Source organism: Sparus aurata, chromosome 22, assembly GCF_900880675.1.
Source record: "Sparus aurata chromosome 22, fSpaAur1.1, whole genome shotgun sequence".
Taxonomy (NCBI): Eukaryota; Metazoa; Chordata; class Actinopteri; order Spariformes; family Sparidae; genus Sparus; species Sparus aurata.
Window position 1 is genome coordinate 20,858,406 of NC_044208.1, and position 14,320 is coordinate 20,872,725.

Consider the following 14,320-nt stretch of genomic DNA (forward strand, 5'->3'; position numbering starts at 1 on the left):
CTTTAAACTGGGATACCATGTTGTACTTAGTGGAGTCTTATGCTGGTCCTAATGTTGTTAATGTCAAGTAATGTCCTTTTGAGTAAGTCTTCAATTCAAGACACAACTATGATGCTAGTATTTGTCAACAAAACTCTAAGTAAGTGTTGATGAAGTGTTTTCAAAGTCTGAAATTCTTTTTTTTTTGTCTCTCTTCTGTTGGTAGCAGTTTCTACTATGAGAATGTAAACAGGAAGTATAGGAGTCACTTGGTTGGCCTACACCTTGAGCCCTGAGCAAATTGGCACCATTAAAAGTATGCTGAATGAGCTATTAGCAGTCCCTGTTTGCAATGCACCCTTGAATGTAGGAGCAACTATCACTGGACTACTTTGACACTGGAGAAAAAGGAAAAAAATGTGATGATTGTCAGGCAAGTTCTTTAATTATAATAGGTATCTTTATTACACTAAATTTAAAAAGTATTATCATTAATTAGTGTCCAGATTGTGCTGAGAAGAAGGAAAGGAAGGAAAACATTTTTTTCTTTTCACAAGCTGTTTGTCACAATCGCTGCTGCTGCAACGGCTGATAAGCGGGTCAAATCAATATCCAAACTACAGTAACTAACTTCCTGTTACTGTTTACTGGTCCCTTTCTGCAAAGCAGCTCTGCAGATTTTCTTGGACTTACCATGTTCACATGTTCTTTTTGTATGACAGTAGTACTTCCTCTCAAACTGTTTCATGACTTAACTAATTGTCTTGTATCAAACTCCTTGACTCACAGTTTAAAAATCTCTTATCTACGGAGTGTGCCAGTAAAATAATCAATATTGAATTCAACAAATTGATGACACAAAATACTTGAACCGGCATCAGACTTGAAGGTTATACCGCCACAATGTGTGCATCAAATCATTCACACAATAACCTACTGCTTCTGCTTGAACTGTGAGTGGAGACTTATAATGCTGCTTTATAACAATGATGTTAAACTGCACCAGTCCAACACTGTGAATTAAATGGGAGTAACTGTGTCATTTTTGTTTTTACATAATAAATCTCACCAGCATAAAAAAAAAGTTTCAGTTATGGTTTATTTTTGTTTTTACTGCTATTTTGTTGTGGTGTTTTGAACAAAATATTTTAAAAAAAAGCTCACATTTGTTATATTTGGTGTCACAGACCAACATTTCTTTAAAAAAAAAAAAAAACATTTTCCAGGAGACTAGTTTCATAAAAGTCCTATAAAAACGGAGAAAAAGTCCCAGTTCAGCAGCCGGTATAATACTCTCTACAAAAGCATGACTTACAGATGGACTCTCTGCACCAGTTATTCTATCTAAACACACAAATGCAAAATAACAAACAAAGAAACCTCACTCTTTCCCTGAACAAAAAAAAATCTATCGTCTATATTTTCCCTCTGTACTCCCAAAGGTCCCTCACTGGAGGAGAAACAACACATGCAGGAAGTGAGGTGGGATGTTCGGAAAGCATTTAGTGGATCAATATGCCATGCGAGGGGAGGGGAGGGGAAGGGAAACAGACAGACAGACAGAGAGGGTGAGGGAGAGAGGGAGAGGGAGAGAGACACCCAGAGCCCAGGGGAGAGGGAAGTCTTGGGGGAACAGCCTGTGCTTTTCAGGAGTACTGTTACACTTCTCAGTCGGTCTTGGTAGGAACATCCAGCTCAGCAGCTTTTTTCAAGCCATCTGAGTTAAACGCCGAGCGGCTCGGCCGTGTGAGGAGAGGTAAGTAAGAATCGTGGGTGATGTCACCGGTGTCTCCCTGAGGCCACAGCTGGCTTTAATATCTGATTACTGACCAGTCTTATAGCCCCCAGTAAGACTGTTCAGCTGCATTAGATCCGCTGGCACGAGAATATTTTTTAGTATTTGCTCCTGAGCTCAAGCTCGAGATAAAACCTTTTATTTCTTGATATAAGTAATACCCCTAAATGATAGAGCTTCAATTGTTAACTGTGGTTATATTACTCAACACAGCAAACAAAACTCACTTATTTTAAGTTTAATGCAAACACCTTATGAAAACCATCAAATAAGCATTAAACATATGATTTCTTTCTAACTTTAAGTTAATAATTTTAATTAAAGTTAAACGTTATCGTACTGTTGACAAACAATGCAATGCTTCAAATAATATTAATTAAGCAATTGTTTATCTTAAAGTTGAAGCTGATGTTTATAATACGCTGTGAAAAGCTAATAAATTAAGTGTAGGTCATCTATGAACATTATCTAATGGCCGTTATTAAGTTGCAAGTGTCATTTATAAACCCCTACAATCACTTAATAAATGTTTAATAAAGCATTTTATTGTTTATCAATAGAGCTTGGATGACACCTGAATTTTGTGGCTGATGCTGATACAGATATTTTGTAAAAAACATTCAGACGTCAATGTATCGGACAATAATTGCACACTTTCTGCAATGATCCCTAAAATGTGGTTATCAAGCACTCGTGACAACGAAGGCAGGACTTTTACAGTTTAACATTGAACTTAAATGACATAAGTGCACCAAAATGTCCTTAACTTCCTGGGAATTTAATGATTTAAATTAGCAAAAGCATCTTTTTCTTCTAAAAAAAGAGTTTTCATATTTCATAACATCTACGCAGATACCAATATATCTGTGAGGGGCTAATAACAGGGTCATAATATCTGGCAACCGCTATTTATCGGTCAGGTTCTAACTATTACCTGAAATAACTATTGACTAAAATTTAATTAACTATAAATTACCGTTTATTAATGATGGTTATTATATTGTTAGCCGAAAATGCAGGAAGAAAGGAAGTAAGATTACATGATTACCTTATCTCTTTTTGTCTTTTGAATCCTAATTTCATGTTAATATGATAAAATCTATCATTTCTTTAAAAAAAAAGTCACTTAACACTGAAAACTGGGAAGCAGTTTTCAGTCTTCAGTTTTTTTTTCAATCACTTTTTTTTTTTTCCTACGGTGAATTGTTCAAAATGTTTGTTTTGTCTAAAATCCAAAGACAGAGACAAGCTAACAAACTTTGTGCGCTCTACTTGAGCTAAACAGTACTTGTTTTGTCAAAATAGCTCACATTCTTGCTGAATCAAGAAATCAGTTGTTTCGGCACTGAAGTTGAAATAACAAAGAAGAAAAACATAAACAGACACAATTAAGCTGATAATAAAAATGTGTCCTCACCTTCTTTCAACATGCCAACTTTAAGACATTTCATGAAGCGGCAGGCCTGGCACGACTTGCGTCTCCTCTTGGTGATCTCACATTCGTTGGTGGCTGGACAGCTGTACTCAATGTTCCCTGAAGAGGATCAGAAAAACATGTCATTGATTCTTTGAGCATAAAAAGGTGCACATCAACAAACAGAAGGAAAATAGTTTCAGAATTGCTGCATGGAAAAGGAGCCCATGTCAGAAACGGTAAACAACAGGCACAGAAAGACAGTGAAAGACACAACACACGTGTGTGTACACACACACCCACACACACGTACACACCTGTCCCAAGGTGACCCCGTGTGACACTCCTGAAGGAGAGGAGGCTTTAGTGGCATTTTGATGGGACATGTAAAAAGCACCTTCCCGCCCAGGAGTCCCACCCCCATTTTGATTCACAGATAAATTAGCTTCATTAATGCAGAGCGTCCTCTGTGCGAACGCTCAGCACGACCCCGTCCAGCCCATCTTTCTTCACCTAAAGGATGATGGGAAAGCTGCCCTCCCTCAACAACACAAGGGCTAAGAGATGGACGCACAGCCGAGCGCTCTGCATAATGTTTCTCCGGTAAAAGACTAACAGACTCGCCATATCATATAGCGAAGCTCAATGTATTATTCAAGTCCGTCTGGGCAGTTGTTGGCTCACTATGGAAATATTTCCTATGCAATTTAATCACTCGGGTCCAAAAAAAGCCAGAAACGCAGACATATTGAATCTGCTGCCATGTAACCGCTGCCCGTATTTCCTCAAAAAGTTCCGCTTAACATCTTTTTTTTTTCGGATTCATTACGCCGTCGCTTCAAAAGTCGACGTGTCCCCAAGAATCCAATGACAAAGTCCCTTGATTGAATGTTTAAACAATGTCCCGTAAGTCCAGTGATGTATTAATGGTACCTAAAAACAGCAAACCAGGTGTTGTCTGAAGCAGATCTGCCAGAGCTGCATCCCCACCCCCCCCTTCAACACACACACACTCACAATCCCCTGTTGGTCAAGGAGAAGGTGCCAACATTTGTCAGGATCCCTGGCATCGACGCTGCCAGCCGGGTCACATGCACAGTGAGGGGCTTGGGGCAACACGCCAGGATGTTGGCACGGGCTGCTGCTGGTTTCAGGGAGTCTTTTAAACTGAGAGGCGAAATACATATACTACCAACGGACTGTATACAGAGCGTATTATACTATATGTGAACTGCCTGCTTGATGTGCACTGACGAACCTCAACATAACGTACAACATACATTCACACAAGTGAGATGCTGGAAAAAATAAAAAATAAAACACCTTTTAATCAAAGAACTGAGGGAGGACGGCTGTCATGGTTTGGGTTTTTGGATTCGTCATTTCTTGTTTTATTTTGTAGAATTCACCCTCATTTGTCACTTCCTTTCTTTGTCCTCTTCCTGCCTTTTTTCTTGCGTACAGCTGTGTTTCATTTGCTCATTAGTCCTTGTGTTTTTTCCCTCTCTCTGTTTTCGTCCTGGTATCGCTCGTTTGAGTTTGCTCTAGGTTTTGTTCTCTGTCACTTTCTGATTTTGTTCTTTTTTTTGCCTTTTTTTGTCACCATCCATTTCTGGTTACTATATTGTACATGATATCCCAAAAAGTCGGCATGATTTTTCCAACTCATTTTGGCAGATACACACATTTCTTTTCCCCAACCTATTAAGCAGAACATCACATTCATCCTTTTCAAAACATACATATTTACTGAGCAAAATAAGACTCTACTTAGTTGAAGGTTCATGTTAATAAAGGCGTCATCTTATCAGCAGTAAAGGACATTTTGGGTTGATTTTGAAGCCTTTATCGGCTGATACCAATGAAGGGCCCATGTAATTCTGCATCCCTACTTTTACATTCACATTATATAATGTTCACCAAGCTAGTGTCTGAATTCTGAGTGTGAAAAGTATCCGCTATGTAGAAAAGAAGCTCTGTCCATAGTGTATATACTACTGTCTTCTAACAATCCCACAATGCAATGCATCCTGTGCAACAATACTGTACTCCTGACACACAGTGACGATGATCCCAAAGTGCCCAGAATCTCAATGTACTCCTCACTATGGAGAAAAACTAGTGAGTGTCTTTCATTTATTCAAAAACATCTTTTGTGATAATGAAAAAAGAAAAAAAATACAACACGGAGGACTTTCATCAGTTTAGAAAAGGTCACACTCATCTAATATTTCTATGATTATTAAAGGAAACATTTTATTGAATGGATCAAAAATAACCTCTGTGTGCCTGTGTGTTCATGATTGTGTGTGTGTGTGTCTGGGGGGGGGGGCTGCATTAGGGGTCCACAATAGTCTTAAATTGCCTACCTCTAAAAGCTCACTGTCGGCATACCCTCTTAGTTAATCAGGTCCTGTATCCACCTTTATTTCTCAAAGGACATTTCAACCACTCTAATATCCTTCCTTAACCTCTCTTATTTTCCCTCTAAATTTTGATATATTGTTATGCCATGCTATTATCCACGCGCTCATCTCCACTCAAGCTGGACCTCTCCTTGTCCTCCTCCTTTACCGAGGCCGGGACCCCCCTTCCTGATTACCATTCCATTAAAGCGGCTTCTCCTTTCAGAGAATGACCACGTCCCCCTGTCCCTTGTCCCTCTGCCTTTTATTTGGAGGACTCCTCAGCATCTCTCTCTCTCCCCTTCGTCTGTTAATGCCCCTGATAACACGTGCCTGAGCTTCTAATTGGCCCCCCATCTCCTCCTCCCTCTCCTTGTGGGTGTGGGCTGGAGGGGCCCGGGGGCAAAGAACAGATCCACACCTCCCACCCCCTTCCTCGACTTTCTCCCAATGAAATGCCTGGTTCTTAATTACAGTCACCCAACACTGATTGTTATTGACTGAAACTCCCGCGGCTCAGGACGAATGACGGACAGATTAGGTTCATTATGGGCCTGTCCTCCACGAAGGAGAGCGAGGGGAGGAAGAAGAAGAAGAAGAAGAAGAGGGGAGATCTGTGCAAGACAGCACAAAGTCACACATGAACACTGTTAACAGCCTTCACTGTGTTTCTGGTCAGACTGGGACACACGCAGCCTTTAAATCACCCAGAATTTAACACCAACGGGTATTCAAAATGTGGCTAAGAATTTAAAGTCAGTTTGCATTCTGTCCTTTTACAATTTTTGAACTGATGTTTGCATATTTTCAGGATTACCTAAAGATTGCATTTATATTTATACATATCTAATGTATAATGCCTTATGGTACATTTATTTTGTGTTTAAACTTAATTTCTCACAACAAACACCTGCTGACATCTGGTATTTGTCTTCAATGTGAACTTCTACAATGGTCATTCCCACGTAACTCTGCAGCAGTCAGGGGTATTTGTTGGCTCCAGCTCTAATCAGCTGTGATGGAAACGTGACACCCAGATGGACATGCAAATTTCGGTCCCTCTTCTGGCGGCATGCTATGACGCACATTGAAGTTTCCGGACGTTGCCGTGTAAATACACACATACACATCCGTCTCCATTCAAGCAGTTCACGAAACAGCGTTCACTCCGTGTTGAGTTTGAAAGTGAAACTGAAGTAAAAGATATCAAAAAAGGTAACCACTGTGACAATGTTTAACAACTTTCTACGGTTCCCTGTTTTCTGGTACATTTGTACTGTTGGCAGACACCACGAAAAAAAAAGGCTGACTTGTCTTCTGCCAAAAGAAAAGGATAAAACCGCCTATTTTTAGCGGGCTTATCCCCCTTTAAAAAACCTGCTTATACTTAAATTTTGGTGTAAAAGTGGAATAAGAAATTAAACTTTTAGTTTGATCCTGTCTGGAATTGTTAGACTTGGTTAAAAGGAAACAAGTCAATTAAGTTACTGCTTTAACACCAGAAACAGGAAGTTATCAGAATCATCAGGATCAAAATACTTTATTAATCCCCGGGGGTGAAATTGTTTAAAGTTAGAACAATGGTAAAGTGTGTTGGGTTGCAGTGAAGCACAAACATTAATTACAGAGAGCGTCTGAAAGCTTTGCACAGAGGACCACGTGAAGTAACTGTGGTTTTTCCCACAAACAATAACATTGTAAAAAGGGTTCCAGAGGAGTTTAAAGATAAAATGTCAGGTACATTTCTCAAATGTACCTTACATAAAATGGCCAAGGCCTCCTTGACCTGCTGTCTGACTCCACGTCTGCAGACTACATTCTGCATCTGAGTCTCTCAGTATGTCAGTCCAAGTGATTATTCTGGAACAGCTCCCACACATGGCAGAGTTGATGCCAGACATACAATTTTGCATGCAGACGCATCAAAAAAATCACAACCCAGAACAGATTTACAGTCTGGGCCTAATGCCTGCTGTAGACTCTCGTAATCACTACCTTGTATTAGTCCCGTAAGAGCAGAGGCTTGGATACGAGCACAGAGGAGCACGGGGGATGCATAACAACGTCATCAAGTCAATATGCTTTCCTGGCAATCACAATTGTCATCTGAATTGAAGGGTCAGGGTCAACATAGAACCACCTGAGAGTGTACAGACATGTGAGATCAGCTCAGGTGAACCAGTGAAAGCTGTAAGAAGAAGCAGGAAATACCTTGTATCGTCCTTTTGAAAAAGGCTTTGCAGGCCTCACAGGAGGCCACCCCGTAGTGGTACCCTGAGGCGATGTCGCCACACACCAGGCACAGCCTCTTGGGAATGGCGTTGAGCATGTACTCGCACTTGATTGGCGAATCGTCTACAACGCCGCCAGAGCACTCCTCGTAGCGTCTTAGGCAGGCCGCGCCACCTCCAAGCATGCTTGGGTTGAACATTGGCGGGGAGTCGAGGGCGTGTGAGTGTCTGCCGCTGCCGTTGATGTAGCCGCCGCTGGCGTCGGAGTTGCCGCTGGGACTGTGGTGACTGCCGGTGTCTACTAGTGAGGAAGAAGGACTGGAAGGCTCGGTTTTGACGTAAGAACCACAGCTTGAGGACAGGTGTCGGTCCTCAGAGGGCATTCTGGTTAACAACCTGGATGAAACACACACAGGGCGAGAGCTGCAGTCAGTAAATATACAGTCAAAACTGGGGAACAAGTGAGTTACTGGAAGGATTAAAAGTGATATGACAAAACCTGGAAATCAAAGAGGAAATGAACCAAATAGTGACACAATTACTTCAGATAATCCCCAGACCTTGTTTTATCAGAAAAGTTTCATGTAGGAACAATTTTTTGTCAACCAAACCACAGCCTATCTTCTCACTGTACAGAAAGAAGCTTACATCTACTCATGGACGAGAGGCTAGTCATGGGCATGAGTAGATGCAGGCTTCCTTCTGTGCGGTGATACAGAAAGAAAATGGTTCCTACATGAAACTGCTAACAAGCTGGGACTGTAGATTACCTTGAGTAACCAGGTCATGATTTCTGAAAAAAAAAGACATTTCTGAAAATAATCACAGATTTTCCAGCGACACAAAGAACCTCGCATGACAGTAAATCTACGGCGAGGAAACTGCAGTACCAAGGAAATTATCACCACTAAAAAAGTCTGACAAGATGTACTGAGCGTTGTGTTTCCTCCATCATCGCCTGAACGTCCTGCGAAGAGATTCATCAGCTGTGATGGAGCGCGCCGGCCTAGTCTGAGTTTGATAGATTATGTTACAGACACAACCATTTATGTGTTGGAATGCCAGGTGATATACTACAGTAGCTTATTTCTCTCAGGCAAAATGGTAACTAACGACCATGTCAACAGATGCCCCATACATCTTGCAAACAATGCCCACAATTGGTCGGCTGCCAGGAGTAAATTAATGAATGAAACTTCAGAAGGCTGTTAATGGACACAGAGAGGTGTTACACTCAGCATATGGAGGATCATGGGTAATACATGACCCAATCAATAGTCCCGGTTAGTTTGCCAAAGGACGGTGCCGGGTTACGGTGGACTTCGGCGAGCGGACGGAGAGGCGGAGGAAGAGGCGCTGACCTGGGAGTACGTTTTCATTTCATTATAAAATTTGGGAAGGATGAGTTAAGACAAAAAAGACTTCTTGTATTTCCTGTCTCACAGAGGGATCGCCTCTCTTTTTCTCTTCCTGAGGTTACATTTTACTCCACATTAAAGGGCTATTTAGAAGTTTTCCTTATGAGAATTGATGGTTTAAGGTTAATGATGTCAATTGTGATACAGATTTTAAAAGGATTTTGAGGAAAATTGGGTTTTGTATGTAATATGTAAATACAAATGATTTGAGTTGTAAGTATAAGAGCTCTTGGAGGTCTTTTAGCATTGCTACACGTCGGTTTTTCATTTTATTAATTTTTTTTGACATTTTATAGACGAGCAATTCATTGTGAAAATAATCAGCAGATAATTCAATAATGAAATAAGCGCCATTTGCAGCCCTAGCTGCTTAAATAGACTTGAGGTGTATTTTAGAAACGGAACCGCTTAGTGTCAGATTTTTATCTTTTTAATGCCACTGACGTTTTATTCATTTTAAAGGTTCTGCAGAAGAAATTTATACTCAGAATTTGAATAGTTACAATATTAATAAAGTAATAATACGAATGCAGAAATATCTACTTTTTCCATGACTGAATGAACAAGCTGCTCTCTGAGGAAAATAAGGTCCCCAGAACACAGTTTGATGCTAGATAGGTGGCAGGGTCTGCCACCTATAAACAAAGTAAAACAATATGGAATTGTGTTGTCCAAACAAAAGGAAAAACTAGGAAACAACCCCACACTCCAATTATCCTTTTATGTACACATGCATACATACAAATATGCAAATACATAAACATATACAGTCAAAGAGGACGCAAAGTTCTTTATTTGCCATTTAAAATGTTATATAAAGTTATGTACTTTGCTGAAAAATTTTGTCTTATGTGGGACAGCAAATAAAAGTGACTCCTCCCGCTGCTATTGTTGGACACCAATTTCTCTTCACTAAGTACAGTATAGCCTCTGTATGTTGTTGTACTCGCAGCGGCTTTTAATAATATCCTCTCAAACAAAGCATGAAATGAGTCCTGGGCCGGGGCTAGAACTGCTGCCTCTGTCTGTCAGAGCCGGTGCTGATCTTACAGCCCTCCATGCTTTTGGGTGAGAAAAGAGGAGAGTCATGTAAAGAATGTCTGAAACTAACAAGAAGTTAATGCCGACCAGATTCCTCTGAACTCCTTGCTGCCGGGGGCTCGCACCCTGTTTTTTAAAAAATTGGCTGTTGTGGTTTTAGGAATGTATTTTCCCTCCGCAGCCTCTTTGCATAAGTGTTTATATAAAGCCATGAAGTCATCAGGCCGGGACAACATGAAACCACCCTTTTAACTGCTAACGGCTAGCGGCTGGAGGGAGGAGGAGGAGGAGGAGGAGGAGGAGATAGTCTCTACCCCTGGGCCCAGATCAGATCTATTGATCCTCTGCTTCCTTCCTGTTCCAGATGAGGCATGAAAAAATAAACCCTCCTCTTACGGGTCCCAGACATTCCTTATGCATTTTTAATCAGTCAGGACTGTTAACATAGTGTGAGATGAAGCGATACAACATTACGTTAGTCTTCATTCTGAGGCTGTTGTGGTTTATGAAAGATTCACAGGGCTCATGTTAAATCCTGTTAGCAATCAGCATGCACCTATAGTCAATTGGAAGGTATATTTTATCCCATCTGAGGGAATTGGAGAGAGCGGCGTGCTAACAGTTAATACATCATCGCAGCCAGATAGGGGGGGATTCCCTGTGGGATAGCACATTGTGGCATATGTAAAAAGTAGTTCATTCCACACTTAGCACACAGTAACGCTGGGGAGATGTTTTTTTGTTAGGTTTAATGGAAATTTCTAATGGGTCCTTTCAAATCTGTCGAAATGAAATAATGGCACGAGCCACCAATTCGCGCAGACAGAAATAGCTTCATAGTTTCATAATTTGGTTTTCCCCCCTCTTATTATAAAGAGAGACAGAGTTTTTCTAAGCGCAGTCTGACTCTCCTCAACCTGCCCCGCTTCCCTTGGCAACACACACACACACACACACATGCACGCACAAACGCATTGCACCTAATATCTAATGGGGTAGTGTTTGCTCCGCCGCGCAGAAAAATGGTACAAACCGAGCAGACAAGCAGGACTCATCAGACAGACGTGAAGGTCACCTGCCTTCTCTGCTCTGCTGTTTCTTTGAGGCCCAGACCGTCCCGCAGTGAACGCCTCGCAGCAGCAGACACACAGGTTTCCCTCTGTCCACCACGCCGGAGGGAACCAGAGCGTCCACACATGGCCGACCATATTGTTTTAATATGACCGACCTGAGTGACAACTGTTTTTTTTTTTAAAAACATGATTTTATTTTTATATTCTGGAGCCAAACGTGTGAAAACGTCCCACCAGAGCGGCTTAAAAATCTCAGATGTTTGTGTGTGTGCGTGCCTGTGTGTATTCTGGCATGCCTCCTAATGCTGGCAGTGTTGCAGATCCCCTGCTTCCCTACATAAATCCTGAATCCATCCACCTCTGGGCTGAACCATGAAATATGTTTTCAAGCGCCGAAAATTTTTACCAGCATGCAAAAAAAAAAAAAAAAAAAACCCAAAGTAACTAAAATGCATATTCAAAAGAAGCAGCTCTCCACGATGACCTCATGCTATCCTCTATAAGTAAAGGGTTAAAAAAAAAATCTGCTTCCCTGTATTTTACTATGCATTTTCCCACTGAGGGGAAATATTATTGTTGAGCTCGGGGTTAAGCTTGTAGCGAGCAGCGCGGCGTAAATCATGGTGCTGAACACACAGTCGAACATGGAAGCGCAGAAGGACAGAGGCAAGGAGCCATGCATGAAATTAGTTCATTAATCTTTCTATGATAGGCTGTCCTTGTTTGGGGCAAACTCTATCAGCTTTAAACTGAGTGCCCCTTCCTGCCTGACACATAGATTACACTGTTAGTCCGCCGCCGAGGTGTCTGGGAAATGAATGGTCATGCGAGCGGGAAAATGGGGTAGCGCGTGTCGCCCAAGTGTTAAGTAGCGACAACAACATGCGCGTGACACAGCGTTTGGCACAAATGAAGGTCATCAAAAAAAATGCGTGTGTTCTGAAATGTAAATCCGCTGCGAGCGATGCAGTCGGTTATTGAGGAAAGACGTTCAGCAACATGCATTTTTAAAGGACATTCTAACGTAATTGTATAAAAACATTCATATTAATTAAAATCTGGCTTCAGCTTCTGCTCAAACCTCGCAGCTTTGGTTAAGTACAAATACACCTAAATCACAGCCTGTCAGACATAAACCTAAATATCACTTATAAAATACGAATTTCTACACATTAACGCCTTTTTTTTAATATGTACCGGGCCTATAAAGCATTGTTTTTTCTTTTAGTTCTGCTACCAGTCCACTGGATGCAATGATGTACTTGTCGTCTTCGCATCAAAACTGTGGAATAGTTTAACTTGAGCTCAATTTACATCTGAAAACAAAAACTTCAAGACGCTTTTTCCAAATCGTCGACTTTGGACTTATTCAAAAGCGTTGTGACCGGTCTAATTTAGATTCTTTTGTCTTTGTTTGTGCACGTTTGTGTATTTTACGAGGGTTTCACTCGACGTTTGGCGTGACAAGGAAAAAAAATCAAGTTTAGGGCTACACTTGAAGACGACCAACGATTATTTTTTTGGGATTAATTGATTAATCTTTTGCTCTAAAAGATGGTAGGAAATGGTAAAAGAAAAAAGAAACCCAATACAAGTTCAGAGTGTTCAATGTGACGTCTTCATTTGGCTATTTTTTCTAACCAGCCACCCAAAGTTTGACAGTACCAGTGATTTTTTCTGTTGTCGCTATTTGCAGTAAAAATTAGTTGCAGATAATTTTTTGGGGTAGTTTTTTTCATTGGTTAATTGACAGATTATTTTAGCTCTGATAGAATTAAAGCTGAAGTTGTGCGTTTTGTGCTTCTGCTTTGAAGGACGTTGTCGATTTCCGGCGGTACTTAAAAACGCAGCTCTAAACGCACCTTCCACTTACTTAGCTACCTGGTCGAGCTCCAAGCGCTGAAGAAGGCCACGCAATACGGTCAAAAGCTTTGAGAATAAGCAAGCGGACCTTTGATTATTACTGTAGATTTGTGTCCCGAAGGTGGAGAATGAATCTGAATGCTTTCGTGTTTGAAAACCAATTTTTTTTACTTTCCGACAAAACCTTTAAAGTTACCACTGCTGACAGACAAGTCCCAGTACTCCGTTTATACCGTGCAGCACACACTATGAATATACTTTGTTTCTCCTTCTCTGTCTCTCTAAACACACATTCCCCCACACACACACACAAATACACACACACACATTCCCACACACATACACACACGCTCGTACACAGAACTTCCAGCATATGGCCTCTTCAATGTCACTGCCACGAGGAGAGATTGCATAGATTTCCCACATGGATGATGTCTCCTTACCTGGAGTAACAACCCCCATCTACATACACGTCCACCACCTCCAGGAAATTGCTCTCCCCGCAAAGTCAAACACACCCCTAACTGCCTTTTAAAACGAGACAGAAGAAGGAGGTTACAGGGGAGAAAAGAATAAACGAGCGGAGACTTAAGCCGTCATTGGGAATCAGAGGGGGACTCATGAGGGACAGTTACGATATTGATTTCATAAATAAACAGAGATGGCCATCGATCCTAATGTTATTTTGCATTTCAATTACTGCCCAGAAACATAACCTTCAAACGTCTGCTTCTCCACAGTAATAACATCCACTGATAATCACAAGCGAGTCTTGTCCGGCGCAAATTGGCTTTTCTCCCTCTCTCTCTCTCTCTCCTTCTCTTTCTCTCTCGATCTTTCCCTTTTTTTCTCCTCTGCTCTCCAAATGTGTAAATGACACAACTTTGCATTTGCCTAATGGTATTAGGGCATGGGCTGAATTTCAAGTGAGACTCAAGCTGATACAGTAAAGCGCTCCGGTCAATTGACACAATGCAAATTAACGTGGTGAAGAGGAATTAAGTTCACAATGTGAGACCTCGTGAAGCTACGATGAGGCCCATTAAATTAAACATGCTGGCTGACCCACACTCCGTGATTAGACGCACTGCTTCCTACTCT

At 41.2% G+C, this 14,320-nt stretch overlaps 1 protein-coding gene across 2 annotated transcripts in view; it reads right to left on the reverse strand.

Moving 5' to 3' along the window:
• Window positions 1-14,320, reverse strand: part of LOC115573533 (steroid hormone receptor ERR2-like) — a 43,128-nt gene that overhangs the window by 24,015 nt on the left and 4,793 nt on the right. For both annotated transcript variants that reach the window (XM_030404339.1, XM_030404340.1), the window contains exons 2-3: window positions 7,805-8,220; window positions 3,192-3,308 (exon numbers count right to left, since the gene is read on the reverse strand). In XM_030404339.1, the coding sequence (XP_030260199.1) occupies window positions 3,192-3,308; window positions 7,805-8,220 (533 nt within the window). The remainder of the gene's footprint in view (window positions 1-3,191; window positions 3,309-7,804; window positions 8,221-14,320) is intronic.